At 54.1% G+C, this 13,477-nt stretch overlaps 1 protein-coding gene across 4 annotated transcripts; it reads right to left on the bottom strand.

Annotated features, from left to right (window-relative positions):
• Positions 1-5,409: 5,409 nt before the first annotated feature.
• Positions 5,410-8,011, bottom strand: LOC121660665 (zinc finger protein 239-like). Of its 4 annotated transcripts, none has more exons than XM_042020096.1 (4): positions 7,906-8,011; positions 7,052-7,130; positions 6,105-6,867; positions 5,410-6,020 (listed from the first exon to the last, which is right to left on the bottom strand). In XM_042020096.1, the coding sequence occupies exons 2-4, from the start codon at positions 7,101-7,103 to the stop codon at positions 5,858-5,860; spliced, it is 978 nt and encodes a 325-aa protein (XP_041876030.1). In that variant the 5' UTR covers positions 7,104-7,130; positions 7,906-8,011; the 3' UTR covers positions 5,410-5,857. The 4 variants fall into 4 exon arrangements, with proteins under 4 accessions (XP_041876030.1, XP_041876031.1, XP_041876029.1 ...); XM_042020097.1 differs by having other exon boundaries at positions 6,189-6,867; XM_042020095.1 differs by having other exon boundaries at positions 5,410-6,208; positions 6,290-6,867.
• Between the last annotated feature and the right edge of the window lie 5,466 nt (positions 8,012-13,477).

The raw sequence follows: 13,477 nt of genomic DNA, 5'->3' as shown, positions 1-13,477 counted from the left end.
CCAAAAAGGAGACAGAGGAGTCCTGTTACTTGATTTGAATAAAGGGAGAGGCCATGGGGGATTCCCCTGGGGTCTCTCAAATTTTTGGAGGCCGCAGCCTCCTTTTTATCCTGATTTCCCAGCTGCATTTCCCTCTCTCTTTCCCCATCGGCTGAGGTGCTCGAGAGGTACAGACTTCCCGAAATGCCTAATACCTAAGGTTCCCTTCTAGTCTATATCCCCCCTTTATTTTAATTCTTATGGAATTTATGGTTCTTCCCATTGCTTCTTTCATCTCTCAGTATTTATCTTTACCTTTCAGCAGACCCACAGTTTGTTTGTAAAGACAAATCCTGTTGGAGAGGATGAAAGATTGGTAAGAAAGTTTCACAGGTATGTAGGCTTGGCAGAAAGATCTCTGAATGTAGAAACTCAGGATGAGAGAGAAATGAAAGCAAGTTTTGATAAGAGTAAAAGATGTTTTGCTCAAACACTGAGCACTGAATAACTGAGAAGGCAAAGGTTGGAGATGAGTTGGAAGGAGATTTTTATGATTAGGACAAAGGTATGTGACTACAAACAAAGACGTGTTTTTCACCAAGTAAATGAGTCTCAAGAAGAGCATAAGTAAATAGAAAACATGTTTTTACCAACAAGAGAGATATCGCAGTCAAACAAGAAATGTCGATGCAGGAAGAAGAAGAGAGGTCTGAGAATTTTCCACTGTAAGCTTAAATTGTAACTTACTTACTCCTGTGATTGGATAATAATGACTATAATATGGTGATGGCAGTAGCTATGATAGGCTATAGGCAAATGTAAAGGTATTGTGTGTGGTGCTTATTGGTTGTTATGTGTTAAGATACTCAGCAAAGAAAAGTATAAAATGCTTTGTAACGTGAACAGCAAGCGGCTTCAGGTATGCCTACAGCTGGAGCTGGCAGCTGTAGGGCTGGCTCTGGATACCCACTCCCTGAAATGCTGTAACTTCGCCTATGCAATAAACAGCTTTCAAGAGAGCTGCCTGAAGCCCAGACATCCTTCGTGAACCTTTCTCCTATAAAATCTCTCTCACTCCTTTCATCAATCAGTGGAATTCCTCCCATTGTTTCTTCCACCTCTCAGTATCTATCTTTACCTAGGAGCAGACCCACAGTTTGCTTGTAAAGACAAATCTCTCTCATTCCTTTCATTATTCACTGTGAAATATCTGAATTGTGCTTTCCTGTGCTGGGGGTGCTGTGTAGCTCTGAGGCTCCAGCTCTGCTTTATGCCGCTGAGCTGCAGAGCAGAGCAGGGCCCTCTTCCCTTGGACTCCTTAAGTGACACTTTACTGTGCCATAAGTCTCTCCTGATGGGAGAGAATTTGCTGAAAGTCCTTGCAAGGAGTTTCAAGGATAAACCGAGACTTTTCCTTTAGTTTCAATGCTTCCAGATAGTTGTTTATTAAGTCTTATCAGAGGAACAGAGCCACTAGCGTGACCCAGGTACAGCATAGAAGACAGAAAAGTAGGAGTGAGTCTAATTATCAAGATTTACACAGCCTTTTAAAGATATTTTAACCAATGGTTACTAAAAACGTACATTATTTTCACTTTCCTACCAATTATTCAGTAACACGACTAGGAACTGCGGAATTGTCTATCCAATTATTCCAAACTACTTTTACTGCAGAATATGGAGTAGTAGAAGAAGGAGAAGAAGGTTTAGAGAACAACAACAATCCTCCATTTTGATATTTTTTACTCTTATCTATTTACTACAAAAAGAAGCCTAAAACCTCTCAATTTTTTCACCCTGTGACAATCTTACATAGTAGTCTATCACCTAATTCACACCACTGTATTTTCTAGTTGTTGTCTGACTGTTGGTAATTTTTTCCAAGGTTGGAGGCTAAAACAGTGTTGTTCAGGGGGGTAAGAACCCTTAAAAACAGGCAGAGAAATATTCTCGGCACTCTGGGTTCCTACATTAAGGGCCAGTCCCTTTTACAGCACTTGGAGGGGCCCCAGCCCCGGCTGTTTGGAGGGAGGGTCCAGGGAGGGGTTCCTGTGCTGCTCTGTAGGGAGGGTGAGGCGCTCAGGAAGATGCTCTTTTCCACAGAGGAAGGAGGGATGTGAGGTGCAGCAAATGTTACCCTGTGGTTTTAGTATTCAGACACCCCAGCCCACCTGGAAATGTCCTTGGGAAGGCTGAAATTGGCCATTGCCCCGCTGCCCCCAGTGCAAACCTCTGCCAGCACTGACATCCAGGAGGGCTGCTCTGCCCCTCAGCCTGGTGCCAGCTGCTCTGGGCTCGCTCCACTCAGCTGCAGGAGCACTCCCACAGAGGCTGCTCTGAAGGAGAACTGGGCTGTACTGGGAGCAGAGGGGTCCTGTTCAATGTGCACACCTCCCCTTTCCAGCACAGCTGTGGAGAGAACGATGAAGAGGACAGGATGAGGATGCGGATTTGCCTGGGCAGATCAGCAGCTCTCAGACATCACAAGGGTCCTACAGGAGAGTTGGGCTCTTCTGGAGTGATGCCCAAGCCCGGCAGGACCCCCTGTCCAGCACAATCAGGTGTGTTACCGTGCTGGCTGCAGTGACTGAGCATCTCAGCGCCCGACCACGGACTGCACGGTCTCAAGCCGGGACAATTAAGAGACTGCTCGGGCAGTTTGTGGCCATGGAAACACCTCCAGGGCAGTGTCAGAGCAGGGCAGTGTCAGAGCAGGACAGTGTCAGAGCAGGGCAGTGTCAGAGCAGGACAGTGTCAGAGCAGGCCCTCCACAGCCCCAGCCCTTGTGTAACACCACCACTTTATTGCCAGGGACCCTGAGGGCAGCAAGAAGAGCAGCACAACCAGCTGGAAAAACACAGAAAACCTCTGTGACTCTCCTCCAGAGGGAAGCAAGGAAAGCAGAGGCAGGCAGGCACTCAGGAAAGCCTTCTCACCCAGCAGAGCCCTGCTCCCCCCAGGGAGCAAAATCCTGGGCAGCGGCTCTCAGCTCCCGTGCTGGGCAGATGGAAATGACCACGCATCAGGAGGGAGATGTCTCTGCTGTGCCAGAGCTCTCACTGCCGAGGAAGCTCCTGACTGGGGCCAGGCAACCCCGGGGGCAGAGCTCTGCTGAGTGGGAGAGGAGACCAGGGGGTCTGGCTCAGAGGAAGGTGTCTGCGCTGCAGGTGATGACGGAGCTTTGCAAGTTCTCCCTCCCACGACATTCCTGGTTGGAGTTTCATACAGCTCCCTGCCCGTGTGTCTGCTGCTGGGAGCGACCCTACAGGAACAGTTTCTCTGCCCTCAGATCTTTCCCTGTCACAGATAACAGACCCCAACACCTGCTCAGCTCTGACCAGAAGAAACCTCCCGGTTTCAGGCCCTCCATGGATGTACTCCCACCAGCAGTAAGCTGCTAAGGCACTGATCTGTCACAGGCACTCCCAGGGGCTGCACGGTGACATCCCAGGGGTCTCAGGGCTGCTAAAGTGATATGAGGTCGCCAGCAGTGACAGGGGCTCCATGATGACTTCCCAGGTGTCTCTAGGCACCTAAAGAACAGTGAGGTCACAGGCTTCCATCGTGACATCCCAGGGATCTCTGCTTTTCTAAAGAGCCACGAGCTCGTGCAGTCACGGGGTCTCCATGGTATTTGAGGGCTCTTGAATCTGTTAAGGAATCGTGGAGTCACGGGCAGTCACAGGAGCTCCCTGGTGACAGCAGAGGTGTCTCTATGTGCTAAGGAGCCGGTCTGTGACAGACACTCCAGGGCTTCTGCAGTGACAGTCCACGAGTCCCCAGGCTGCTAAAGAGCAGGGGCGTCACAGACACTCACAGGGGTTCCTGTCGTGGGCAGAGTGGGAACTTCAGACCAAGTTTAACACAGAAGGTCTTGTTGAGTCACACGGTGCAGAAAGGATCCCCAACATGCCCCATAGGCCCCCAAAGCCACCAGAACCCCCCAGGCTTTCTAAACTCCTCCAAGAGGAGCCTGGGAGCGGCTGGGTGCAATCCCAACCCCAGACTTGTCAAGAGTTTATGTGTGAAGGATTATAGAGGTGTAATTGAACCTTTATATGACTGTCCCACAGGGTTAACCAGATATATTTATATAAATATACATGATAATGACTAGACATAAAGATCTTAATGAGAATTATTTCCTCCACACTATAGGAGCTATAACAACTATTATAACACAGTGTACTGTGAAGCAATATTGAAGCAATTGTATTAAAGCAATTACATTAAAGCAAACCAAATTATTAAGTAGACATTGATGTCACTCCCCCAGACCAACAACCGTGGGCAAATCTCTTCGGCTCAGCCTTGAGGAGTGACCTTGAGGGGCATCCCCACTCCAGGGAAGAACCTCCACACTCCCCACGGAGGGAAAGGTCAGGAGACGCTGCTTTTCTGGTCCGAGGTGCTGCCCCGTCAGTCGCATGTGCCCGGGCTGTGCCAGCTCAGCAGCCCTGCAGGAGTTCTCAGTGGTGTCACTCGGTTGTTCCTTTCTCCGGGGATTTTACCAGCTCTGCCACAGCTCCTCTCAGGACATTGAACTTTGGGATGGAGGAGCCAGGCTGGTTTCAGCATTATTCACCCCAAAAGCAGCGTGACCCCCCTTCTGCATTCCCCACGGGGGGCTTTGCAAACAGGGCGGTGTTGAAGTTGGTTGAACCCATTCCAGGCAGAGCCTCCTGCTACAGGACCCCCATGAGACGCCGCTGCGCACTGTTCCACCCCTTCTCCTGCCTCTCTCACCTCCTTCCCATCGTCCCTGCTCCCCCCACAGCCTGTTTGGAAGTGCGCCTCACTGTGCTGCTGAGTTTTGGGATCTCAGCCCTTTCCCACTCAGTTTGAGGGTCCAAAGCCCTCTCTTTTCCTCCCTCTCCCCCACCTTTCCCATCCTGCCCTGAATGCCCAGCTCCCACCTCCCGATCTTGGTTTGGGGGGTCCCACTCCTCTCCCACTCGATTTGGGGATCCCACCCCTCTTTTCCTCCCTCTCCCCCACGTTTTGTATCGCCCCCCTCTCTTCCCATGCTCCCTGCTCACCCAAGTTCCCTTGGCTCTCAGCTGGGGGGGCTCCCAGCACCACCAGTATGGCCCCAGCTACCCCCACAGGCCCCATCTGCAGCTCTGGCCAGGTGCTGACACCCCAAAAGCAGCCGTGCTGTGCCATGGGAGGGTCCAAGATCATCCAGTGCTGCTTGATGCTATCAGAAGAAATGACTGCACAGAGCAGGTGAGACTTTTTGGAGTTTAAAGTCAACAAATCTCCTCTTCCCAATGAATTTCTGGTGTTAGTCTCCGTCCTGACGGATGTTCCTGCCCCAGCGCTCATCCAGTTGCCTGTGGGGAACCAGGAGGATGTGGAGAGCACCAGCTGGGTGTCACTGTTGTGTGCAAGGACGGCGAAAAACAACACAGATTCAGGCCAGAGAAGTATGGTTTTATGCCGTTTAATGCCAAAAACTCCCATCTTTTTATAGCATGGATCACAAAAGAGAAATTACATGATTGGCCCATCGGTAAACCACCAACCAAGGTGATAGGCTAAGAGGTATAACCACCCATTTCAAAATATTATTCTTAGTGAACCAAAACATTCCACTATGTTCTCCCAACAGCCCTGCAGGTGCAAATGTTTACCAGACAGCAAACCGTCAGACAGCTGGCTTGTGTGAGAACGGAGACTTTCACATGAGACAGTAAAAAGTGGAGAATTTTTTCTCTGCTCGCCTCCTCGGAATCTACAGCCAGGTGTCTTCCCAGCATGGGCCACTGGGAATGTGGTCACTGGGTCTCTGCCAAACGTGGGTCCTCCAGTGGGCAATGGGGTTGGAGCAGCACACGAAGCTCTTCCTGCACTCGGGGCACTCGCAGGGCTGCCCTTAGCGGTGGCTCTGTTGGTGTCTGGTCAAGGCTGAACTCCTGGAGAAGCTCTTCCCACACTTGGGACACTCGAAGGGCTTCTCCCTGGTGTGGATGCGCTGGTGGCTGACAAGATCTGAGCTGGTCTGAAACCTCTTCCCACACTCGGGACACTTGTAGGGCCTCTCCCTGGTGTGCGTGCGCCGGTGGGTGAGAAGGCTGAAGTTGCGTTTGAAGCCCTTCCCGCAGTCGGGGCAGTGGAAGGGCCTCTCCTCCGTGTGCGTGCGCTGATGCTTGAGGAGATCCGAACTGCTCCGAGACTTTTTCCCACACTCGGAACACTCATAGGACCGTTCCCCAGTGTGGATCTTCTGGTGGGAGATGAGATTGGACCGAACGCTGAAGCTCTTCCCACATTCCAAGCACGTGTAGGGCCGTTCCCCAGTGTGCACGCGCCGGTGGGTGACGAGGCCGGAGCTGTCTCTGAAGCTCTTCCCACACTCCCCACAGTTGTAGGGCCGTTCCCCGGTGTGGATCTTCTGGTGCCAGAGCAGGTGGGAATTGTCTCTGAAGCTCTTCCCACATTCCAAGCACTTGTAGGGCCGTTCCCCCGTGTGCACCCGCTGGTGGTAGAGGAGGTGGGAGCCATGGGTGTACGTCTTCCCACATTCCCCACACTCGAAGGGCCGTTCCCCCGTGTGCACCCGATGGTGGGTGAGGAGGCTGGAGCAAGAGCGGAAGTTCTTCCCACATTCCGAGCACTTGTAGGGCTTCTCCTCCCCGTCATGAAGCTGCTCATGGACCCTCAGCTCCGACCTCCGGCCGCATCTCCGGCCGCTTTTCCGGCCCAGCGAGGGTCCTTCCTTCTCAGAGACCCCTGGACTGCGCTTGCAGACCCTCCTCGTGTGGGATCTCTGGGGCTTTTCCTCCCCGTTGGATTCCTGCGCCGTGGAGCCGCTCAAAACGGCCTCTCCCACCAGCTTCTGCCGCGGGCATTTGTCCTCCCTGGGCTCCGTGCTCAGCTCCTTGTCTGGGGGAGGAAGGACAAGGAGAGGATGGCATTTGCCTCCGTGCCACACGGAAGGGCAGGGAGATCCCCCCAGTGCGTCCCCGGCAGGACGGCGTCGGCAGCGGGGTTGTCCTGCAGCCGGGGGCGATGCTGGGCTGGGAGATGGAGCAGGAGAGAGGGAAAGGGCCACTGACTTCCTCCTCACCTGCCTGGGGCTCCCGGGGCATCTTCCTCTTCCTCGCAGCCTCCTCCTCCATCCAGCCAAGGGTTGGGAATGAGAAATCCTGTTTCCGGGAGAAAAACAAGGTGTGAGAGTGTTTGGTTGGGGTTTCCTTTCCTCCTGCCCAAGCCCATCTCTAGAAGATATCACTGGATATCCTACATCCATAAAAACCTCCAGATCACCAAGACTTAGCAGAAAAAACTCTCAGAAATACCAAGATTGAGCCCCCCAAGACCTGAATGGATCATGATCATCGCAAAAAAAGCTTCGCAGGAATTCCCCCTCTCTGGTATCTCCAATTTGGAGTTCTGGGGGTCCTGTGTGGATTGAGGGTTCTCCTCACTGGGCCCCCACCCTCTCCAGGCTGTCAGGGGTCCCAGGAATCCCTAGGGTCCTCCCTCTCTGGTCTTTGGACCTCGAGGTTCTGGGGCTGCCTCTTCTCTGGGCTGCTGGGGGGTCCCTGCGTCCCCTGGGGGTTCCCTGGGTCCCCCTCTCTGGGGTCCCACTTAGAGATGGGGGGTTTGGGGGTCCCGCTTCCCCTGACTCTCTGCTTCAGGGTGCGGGGAGCTCCAGGGGTTACCCCTCTTCACGCTGAATCGTGGGGGTCGCCTATCTCTGGGCTACACACCTCGGTGTCCCACTGTTCTCCCCTCTCCTGGCCCCCCCCCCCCCCCCCCGGGAAAAAACGACCTCCCGGGAATCCCCCAAAATCTCCCCAAAGGGCATTTGCGGCTTAGCTTGGGAGTCCTTCAAGTTCCAAAAATACCCCCTCTCCCCCCAGAATCCTCCCACGGACCGCCCAGGATATGTGGGGCGAGCTCCCCCTCCGCGGTCACCTGCGGGATGGGGGGACAATGGCCCAGGCGGCGGAAGGGCAGCGGACACCGCCCGGGCTGGGACACGCGCTCCCTCTGCTTCCAGTTCCTGCTCCTCCTCTATCACACGGCTTCCTCCCGCTCCTCCTCCTTTTCCTGTTCCTCCTCCATCCCTCCTCCTCCCCCTCCTCCTCCTCCTCTTAATCCTTCCAGCCCTTCTCCCTCTGCTTCTTCATCGTCCCTGCCCCGTTCCCGAGCCCCTCGGGAGCAGCGGGGATGGAGCCGGGACAGGTCGGGATGGGCAGCGCGGGGCTCTCGGCTGCTCCCACCCGCTGGGGGCGGGGGAACCCGGCCCGGGGAAAGGAGAGGGAAACTGGGAAAACTGGGGGCTGCACATCCAAACTGGGCCTTGCTGGGGACCCTGGGTGGGGACTTGCAGCCCTCTGGGCTCTTCGCAGAGGCCTGGAGATGTTGGAGGGGGGATTGCAAAGACGGATGAGGGATCCCAAGAGTGAGATTTTGGGGACAGGATCCGTGGGGATGGGAATGTCCCGCTCTCTTCCCGGGGCAGGCTCACACCTGAGCCAGGTGTGCAGGGCAGGACCTTGCCCTGAGCCCAAGCCCTGTCCCCCCTGCAGGATCTGCTTCCCATCGGCCTCTTCCTTCTGCGGCCCCAAGCCCAGCTCGGTGCTGAACGAAGGGCGCTGGGCCGGGGTCATCCCCCGGCGGGGGCTGCGCACCCCCTCTGCCCCCTCCCCAAATTCCCTCCCGGGGCAGCAGGGGCTGGCTCAGGAGCCCTGTGGGCAGGGAAAGGGGGTGACACCGGGATGGGGGGGGTCACACACGCTCTGGGGGGACACACACGGCCCCTGGGGACCCTCCCTCACTCCCACGGTGCCAGGAGGATGAACCCCAACATGGAGCCGCATCTTGCAGCAGCAGTGTCACTGGGGGGGGGGGGGGGGGCACGACCAGCCTAAAACCCCCTCCCAGCCCCACAGCCACTCCCAGTCCCCTCAAACCACCCCACAGCTCCCAGCCAGGACGCCCCCCAACCACTGCCTGCAACATAAATGGCCCCAGGAGCCACCAAAACTTTTTCCCATCTCCCCCAAGACCCACCCACATTCTTTCCAAGCCCCACAGCCCTTCCAGAGCTCCCAAAACTCCCCCACAGACCCCTCCATAGCCCCCTAAACCCTCTCCCCACACCACAAATGTCCCCAAGAGCCACCAAAACCCCCTTCCAATCCCCCCAGGATCCCCTAAACCCCTTTGCAGCCCCCCTCTGACCAGGAGAGGTTTGTGGTCAGGAACGTCCACAGCTGGGAGCAATTCGGGCACTTCAGCAGCGTTTTATGCACTTCCATCCCTTTGGGCTCCTCCCAGGAGCCTGGAGATGTTGGAGGGGGGACTGCAGAGAGGGATGAGGGTTCCCAAGGGTGGGATTTTGGGGACAGGATGAGAGGCTGTGTGAGCTGCTTGCTGGGGTGTCAGTCTGGAGGCCCCCCCGCTGTCACCCCCTCCTACTTCGAGTGGTGGTTCTGGTGGGACCTCTGCTCCTTGGGGCTCTTCCTGCAGCCAGAGAACTTGTGGGGACTCTCCTCCGGGTGGGTCCTCCAGGTGTTCCTCCAGGGCTCCTACTGGAAGTGACTAGGCTATATTGGGATCATACTGAGATCATACTGGGAGTGACTGGGAATGACTCCAAGCATGCTGAGGGCAACTGGGATAGATTGGGAGTGTCTGTAACCTTATTGGGGGTGACACGGACCATGCTGGGAGCAACAGGGACCATGCTGGGGACAACTAGGACCGTGTTGGAGGCAATTGGGGGCAAGTGGGAGTGACTGGGTCTGCACTGAGGGCAACTGGGCATGCCTGGGACCCTGGTGGGAGAGAGTGGGATCATACGGGGAGTGACTGGGACTATACCAGAGGCCACTGGTATTACACTGGGAAGAACGGGGAGCAACTGGAACCATGCTGAGGGCAACTGGGATCATACTGGGAGTGACTGGGCCCTGGGAAGCACAGGATGGTGAGGAGTGGGAGGGTAACTCCCATCCCAGCCCCACAAATACCCCCCATTCCCTGGGATCCCCCAGCCCCTGGCTCCCCCTACTCACCCCTGCTCTGGTTGTACTGGACTTGCAACATCTCCAGGTCGGTGGTGGATGTGCTGGGCGCACCCGCTGACCTGGGTCTGGGGACCCCCATATTCCGGCTCAAATTTGACCCTGCTCAAAGGGGGTCCCATCCACGTAGCCCAGGATCACGAACTGTGGGAGCCTCAGGCTGGGCTTCAACTGCACCATGAACAGGAAATGCAGGGAGTGGGAACTGGGGGGATGCTGATACCAAAATCGGCCACTTTCCCCTTTCCTTAACGCATGGACCCCCCTGACCTCCCCAGCCTCTGTGTCCAACCTCCCCCCAGCTCTTCCTGCCCAGCACTTCCCACAAGTGGCACCGTGAGAGCCCCTGTCACGACCCACCTCGGAGGCAGTGCCACAGGTTCTTTTCCTGAGGGATCCTTTGGAGTGGGTGAAAGCAAAATGCTGCTGAAGAAGCAGTGTGACATCAGGAACCGATTTTATTTTTGGTGTCTCTGGAATTGTAATTGGGAGAACCATAGCTGGGAAACTTGTAACTGGGAATGGGGCTCTACAGCCGCTCTTGGATTTATGATCACCCAGAGGAAAGGGAGATAAGGGGACAAAGAGAGAGAAGACTCGGAATCAGGGGTTGGAGTCGCAGAGCCCAGTCCTGTTCCTTCGAGGGTGGGGACCCACACACGCAGGGAAAACCGGAGCTTTTCTGCCCTCAGTCCCTGCCAAGGAACGCCTCAGGAGCTCCCCTGAGAGGAGTTCGGACGGGGTCCGCCGGAGCTTTCCCTGGGAAGCTCTGGGAAGCGCTGCTGGCAGGATGTTGGGGGGGATGCTGAGGGTCTGCGGTGGGCAGTGGTGGCTGCTCGGGGAGGGGACACTCCCCCCTGCCCCCGCGGGATCTGCCGACCCCGGTGCTCCGCCGGGTTTGGGCTGAAACCAGCGGGTTTCAGGCAGAGTTTGACCGCAGGGCCCCGGGGTCCCACGGTGCATGGCCGTGGAGGGTCCTGTTATAAATGTATTGTGATGCTGGATTTTCGCATGTTACATAATTGTTATGAATGTATTGTGATGGGTTTTTTTTCATGTTCCTTAACGTTAGAAAAACTTTACCTAGGTTCTGTAATACATGATATAGAATGTCTATTGTTTCTGTAGTCAATTAAAAAAAAAAGATAGGCAGAGAAAGCCTTCACATTCCTGAAGTATCTTATCAGAGGAGAAGAAGACCCGAAACCAGAGAGAAGAATTTATGGAGGGAGCAGAGACTGAATGGAGCCAAGGAGGGAGATAAGGCTGATGGGACGATACACAGAAACTCCAAAGACTTTATGAATCGTGCATGATTGTGATGAATATGCAATAGGAGATGTACTTTTAAAGACGATCTTTTGGATGTAGAGGTGTGCCTTTGGCTCTCTGCCAAAGCACCCGGCCGTAATACCCTTTTTGCTATTGTCTCCTAATTGTCCCTTTTATTAAATTTTTCTTAAAATGTTAAAAAGAGTGAACCTCGTTTTTCACAGCCCCAAGGAGATCCCAGGAGGATCCCGGAGAGCCGCAGCGCCCCCTTGGGCGCGTCCGCGGCTCCCCCGGCGCGCCGGGATCTGCCCGGTGACGGGTGACGTCACGGCCAGCGCAAGCGGCCATTGGCGGGCAGGAAACAGTGGCGCCAATTGCGGGGCCGGAGACAGTTTGTATCCTAATTATCCCATTCCAACGATAAATGGGTTCCCAGGCACCTGGGATTCATTCCTTAGCTTTCCAAGGGGCTGGTCCATCGTGTTGTGTAACTCGTTCTGGTGGCCATTCCTGTTTTCCCCGTTTTGGGGTGCTCCCTGCAGCCAGGGCTGCATCAGCTGACTGCTTTTCTCTAACTAAATCATCACAGATTTTGATTCCTAAGCGATTTCCCTGAACTTGTGGTAGCAAAAAGAACAACGGTCTAATATACCCCATATACCATATCCCTGACCAGTTTGGAGGTAACCTGAGCTAAGCATGTTGGCCACAAATCCAATAATGTCCTTTCAAAGCCCGTGTTCCATTAGCAAAGGGGCCTTCCTACCCTTGGTCATCAATTGGTGGGTCAAAATACAGCAGGATTCCCGGGCCTATCGGTCCTCCAACAATAGCTGCCCCACCATAAGGGTCACAGTATTTGCATTTCCAAGCTCCCACACAGGGTTCCCATCTACATTTACATCTGCAAGTTGCTTGGTTGGATTTGGAGCAGAACTCACTAAAAGGCTTTGAGTTCCAATCCGGTGTTGCCATTCCCACTGATAATCACGAACAGCATGTGTTCTACTTGTGGAATTTTCTCGGGGACAGCTTAAAAATGGGTGGTCAAAAAACCCCCTTGTCCCTCCCCATTGCTTTACTGGCTTCAAAGTCCTTTTGGTAATTATGGAAGGATGTAGATACAAAAATGCTGCTAGCAAGGGTTTTCTTGCTATTTTCTAAGCCCGTGAGAGACTTTTCTCTCTCACAGAAGAGGTAGCAGGGAATGTAAACAACCAAACACCTGCAGCCTTGAAAAGTCTTGTTTATGGTATAGCAGGAAAATATTTTGACAATGGATCTTTTAGGATTTTAGCCAATCACCCCCAAGGGGTGGCTGGTCCTTTGTCCAATTAGACTATGAAGAAAAAAGTCTATAAAAGAGTTTGTAAAATAATTCAATAAATCAATCTTGCTGCACAATTCCTGCCTGTTGGATCTTCTCTCCTCCTCCTCCCTATGGCTGCAGGACACGGTGATAGACCCTAGGGCTCAGGCTGGCGGTGATAGAAGGAACACCTTACCCAGCTACCGTTAGTGAGCTTAACAGGCACTTGATTTCATCTGCCTCGATACCTGGAACAATCATGAGGAGGGCAGTTGGGAGCCCAAGAATCTAAACCCAAAGATGAAATCCAGTCACAAACGCCTTTTCCTACATAGACACCCCCTGTCCTGCTTAGGGGCGCCCGTTTGAGAAGAATGAAGTGGCCGTGGACTTCCTTCTGTGTCCCAAAATCCCATCCCATTATGGAGCTCATGTAGGGTGTTGACCCATTGTTTAGGTTCAGCTGGGCTAGCCAACCATGGCCACTCTTCAGATCCTCCTGGCCCTCCACAGAGCCAGCAATTGCTAAGGTTAAAAACTTTTGCTACTTCTCCTAAGGCTGCAAATGGATTCTCCCACTCCTGACCTCAACTTAGCTGACCATATAAAAGTAGAATTATTAAGGAAAATATTTTAATAGCGTAATTGAACTAGCTAGGCTAATTTTCACGTTGTCTTCTTGGCACCGGGACCGGGATTAGGATCGGGATCGGGGTCAGCCGGCCCCGGGAGGAGAGAAAGGGAGAAAGGCGGGCAAACGGGGGGGGAAGAGGGGGGGAAAAAGGGAATGGAAGGGACCCTCCCTGAGCTGTCCCCGAGGGTGGGGAAGATTTCGGGACATTCTTGAGGACAGCACAAAGCGTGGGGGGAGCTC

Source organism: Corvus kubaryi, unplaced genomic scaffold (genome assembly GCF_017639235.1).
Source record: "Corvus kubaryi isolate FWS band 111438036 unplaced genomic scaffold, C.kubaryi_AGA036_p1.0 36776, whole genome shotgun sequence".
NCBI classification, from domain to species: domain Eukaryota; kingdom Metazoa; phylum Chordata; class Aves; order Passeriformes; family Corvidae; genus Corvus; species Corvus kubaryi.
The sequence above is the reverse complement of the archived record's forward strand: the minus strand, read 5'-3'. Positions and strand labels throughout refer to the sequence as shown.

What these genes read in the sequence shown, in the direction of transcription:
- LOC121660665 (XM_042020093.1), bottom strand. Translation starts at nt 7,103, where the DNA reads ATGGAGGAGGAGGCTGCGAGGAAGAGGAAGATGCCCCGGGAGCCCCAG. An exon ending in GCCCCGGGAGCCCCAGGCAG is followed by an intron (nt 6,868 to 7,051) that starts GTGAGGAGGAAG and finishes TTCCTCCCCCAG; the next exon opens with ACAAGGAGCTGAGCACGGAG.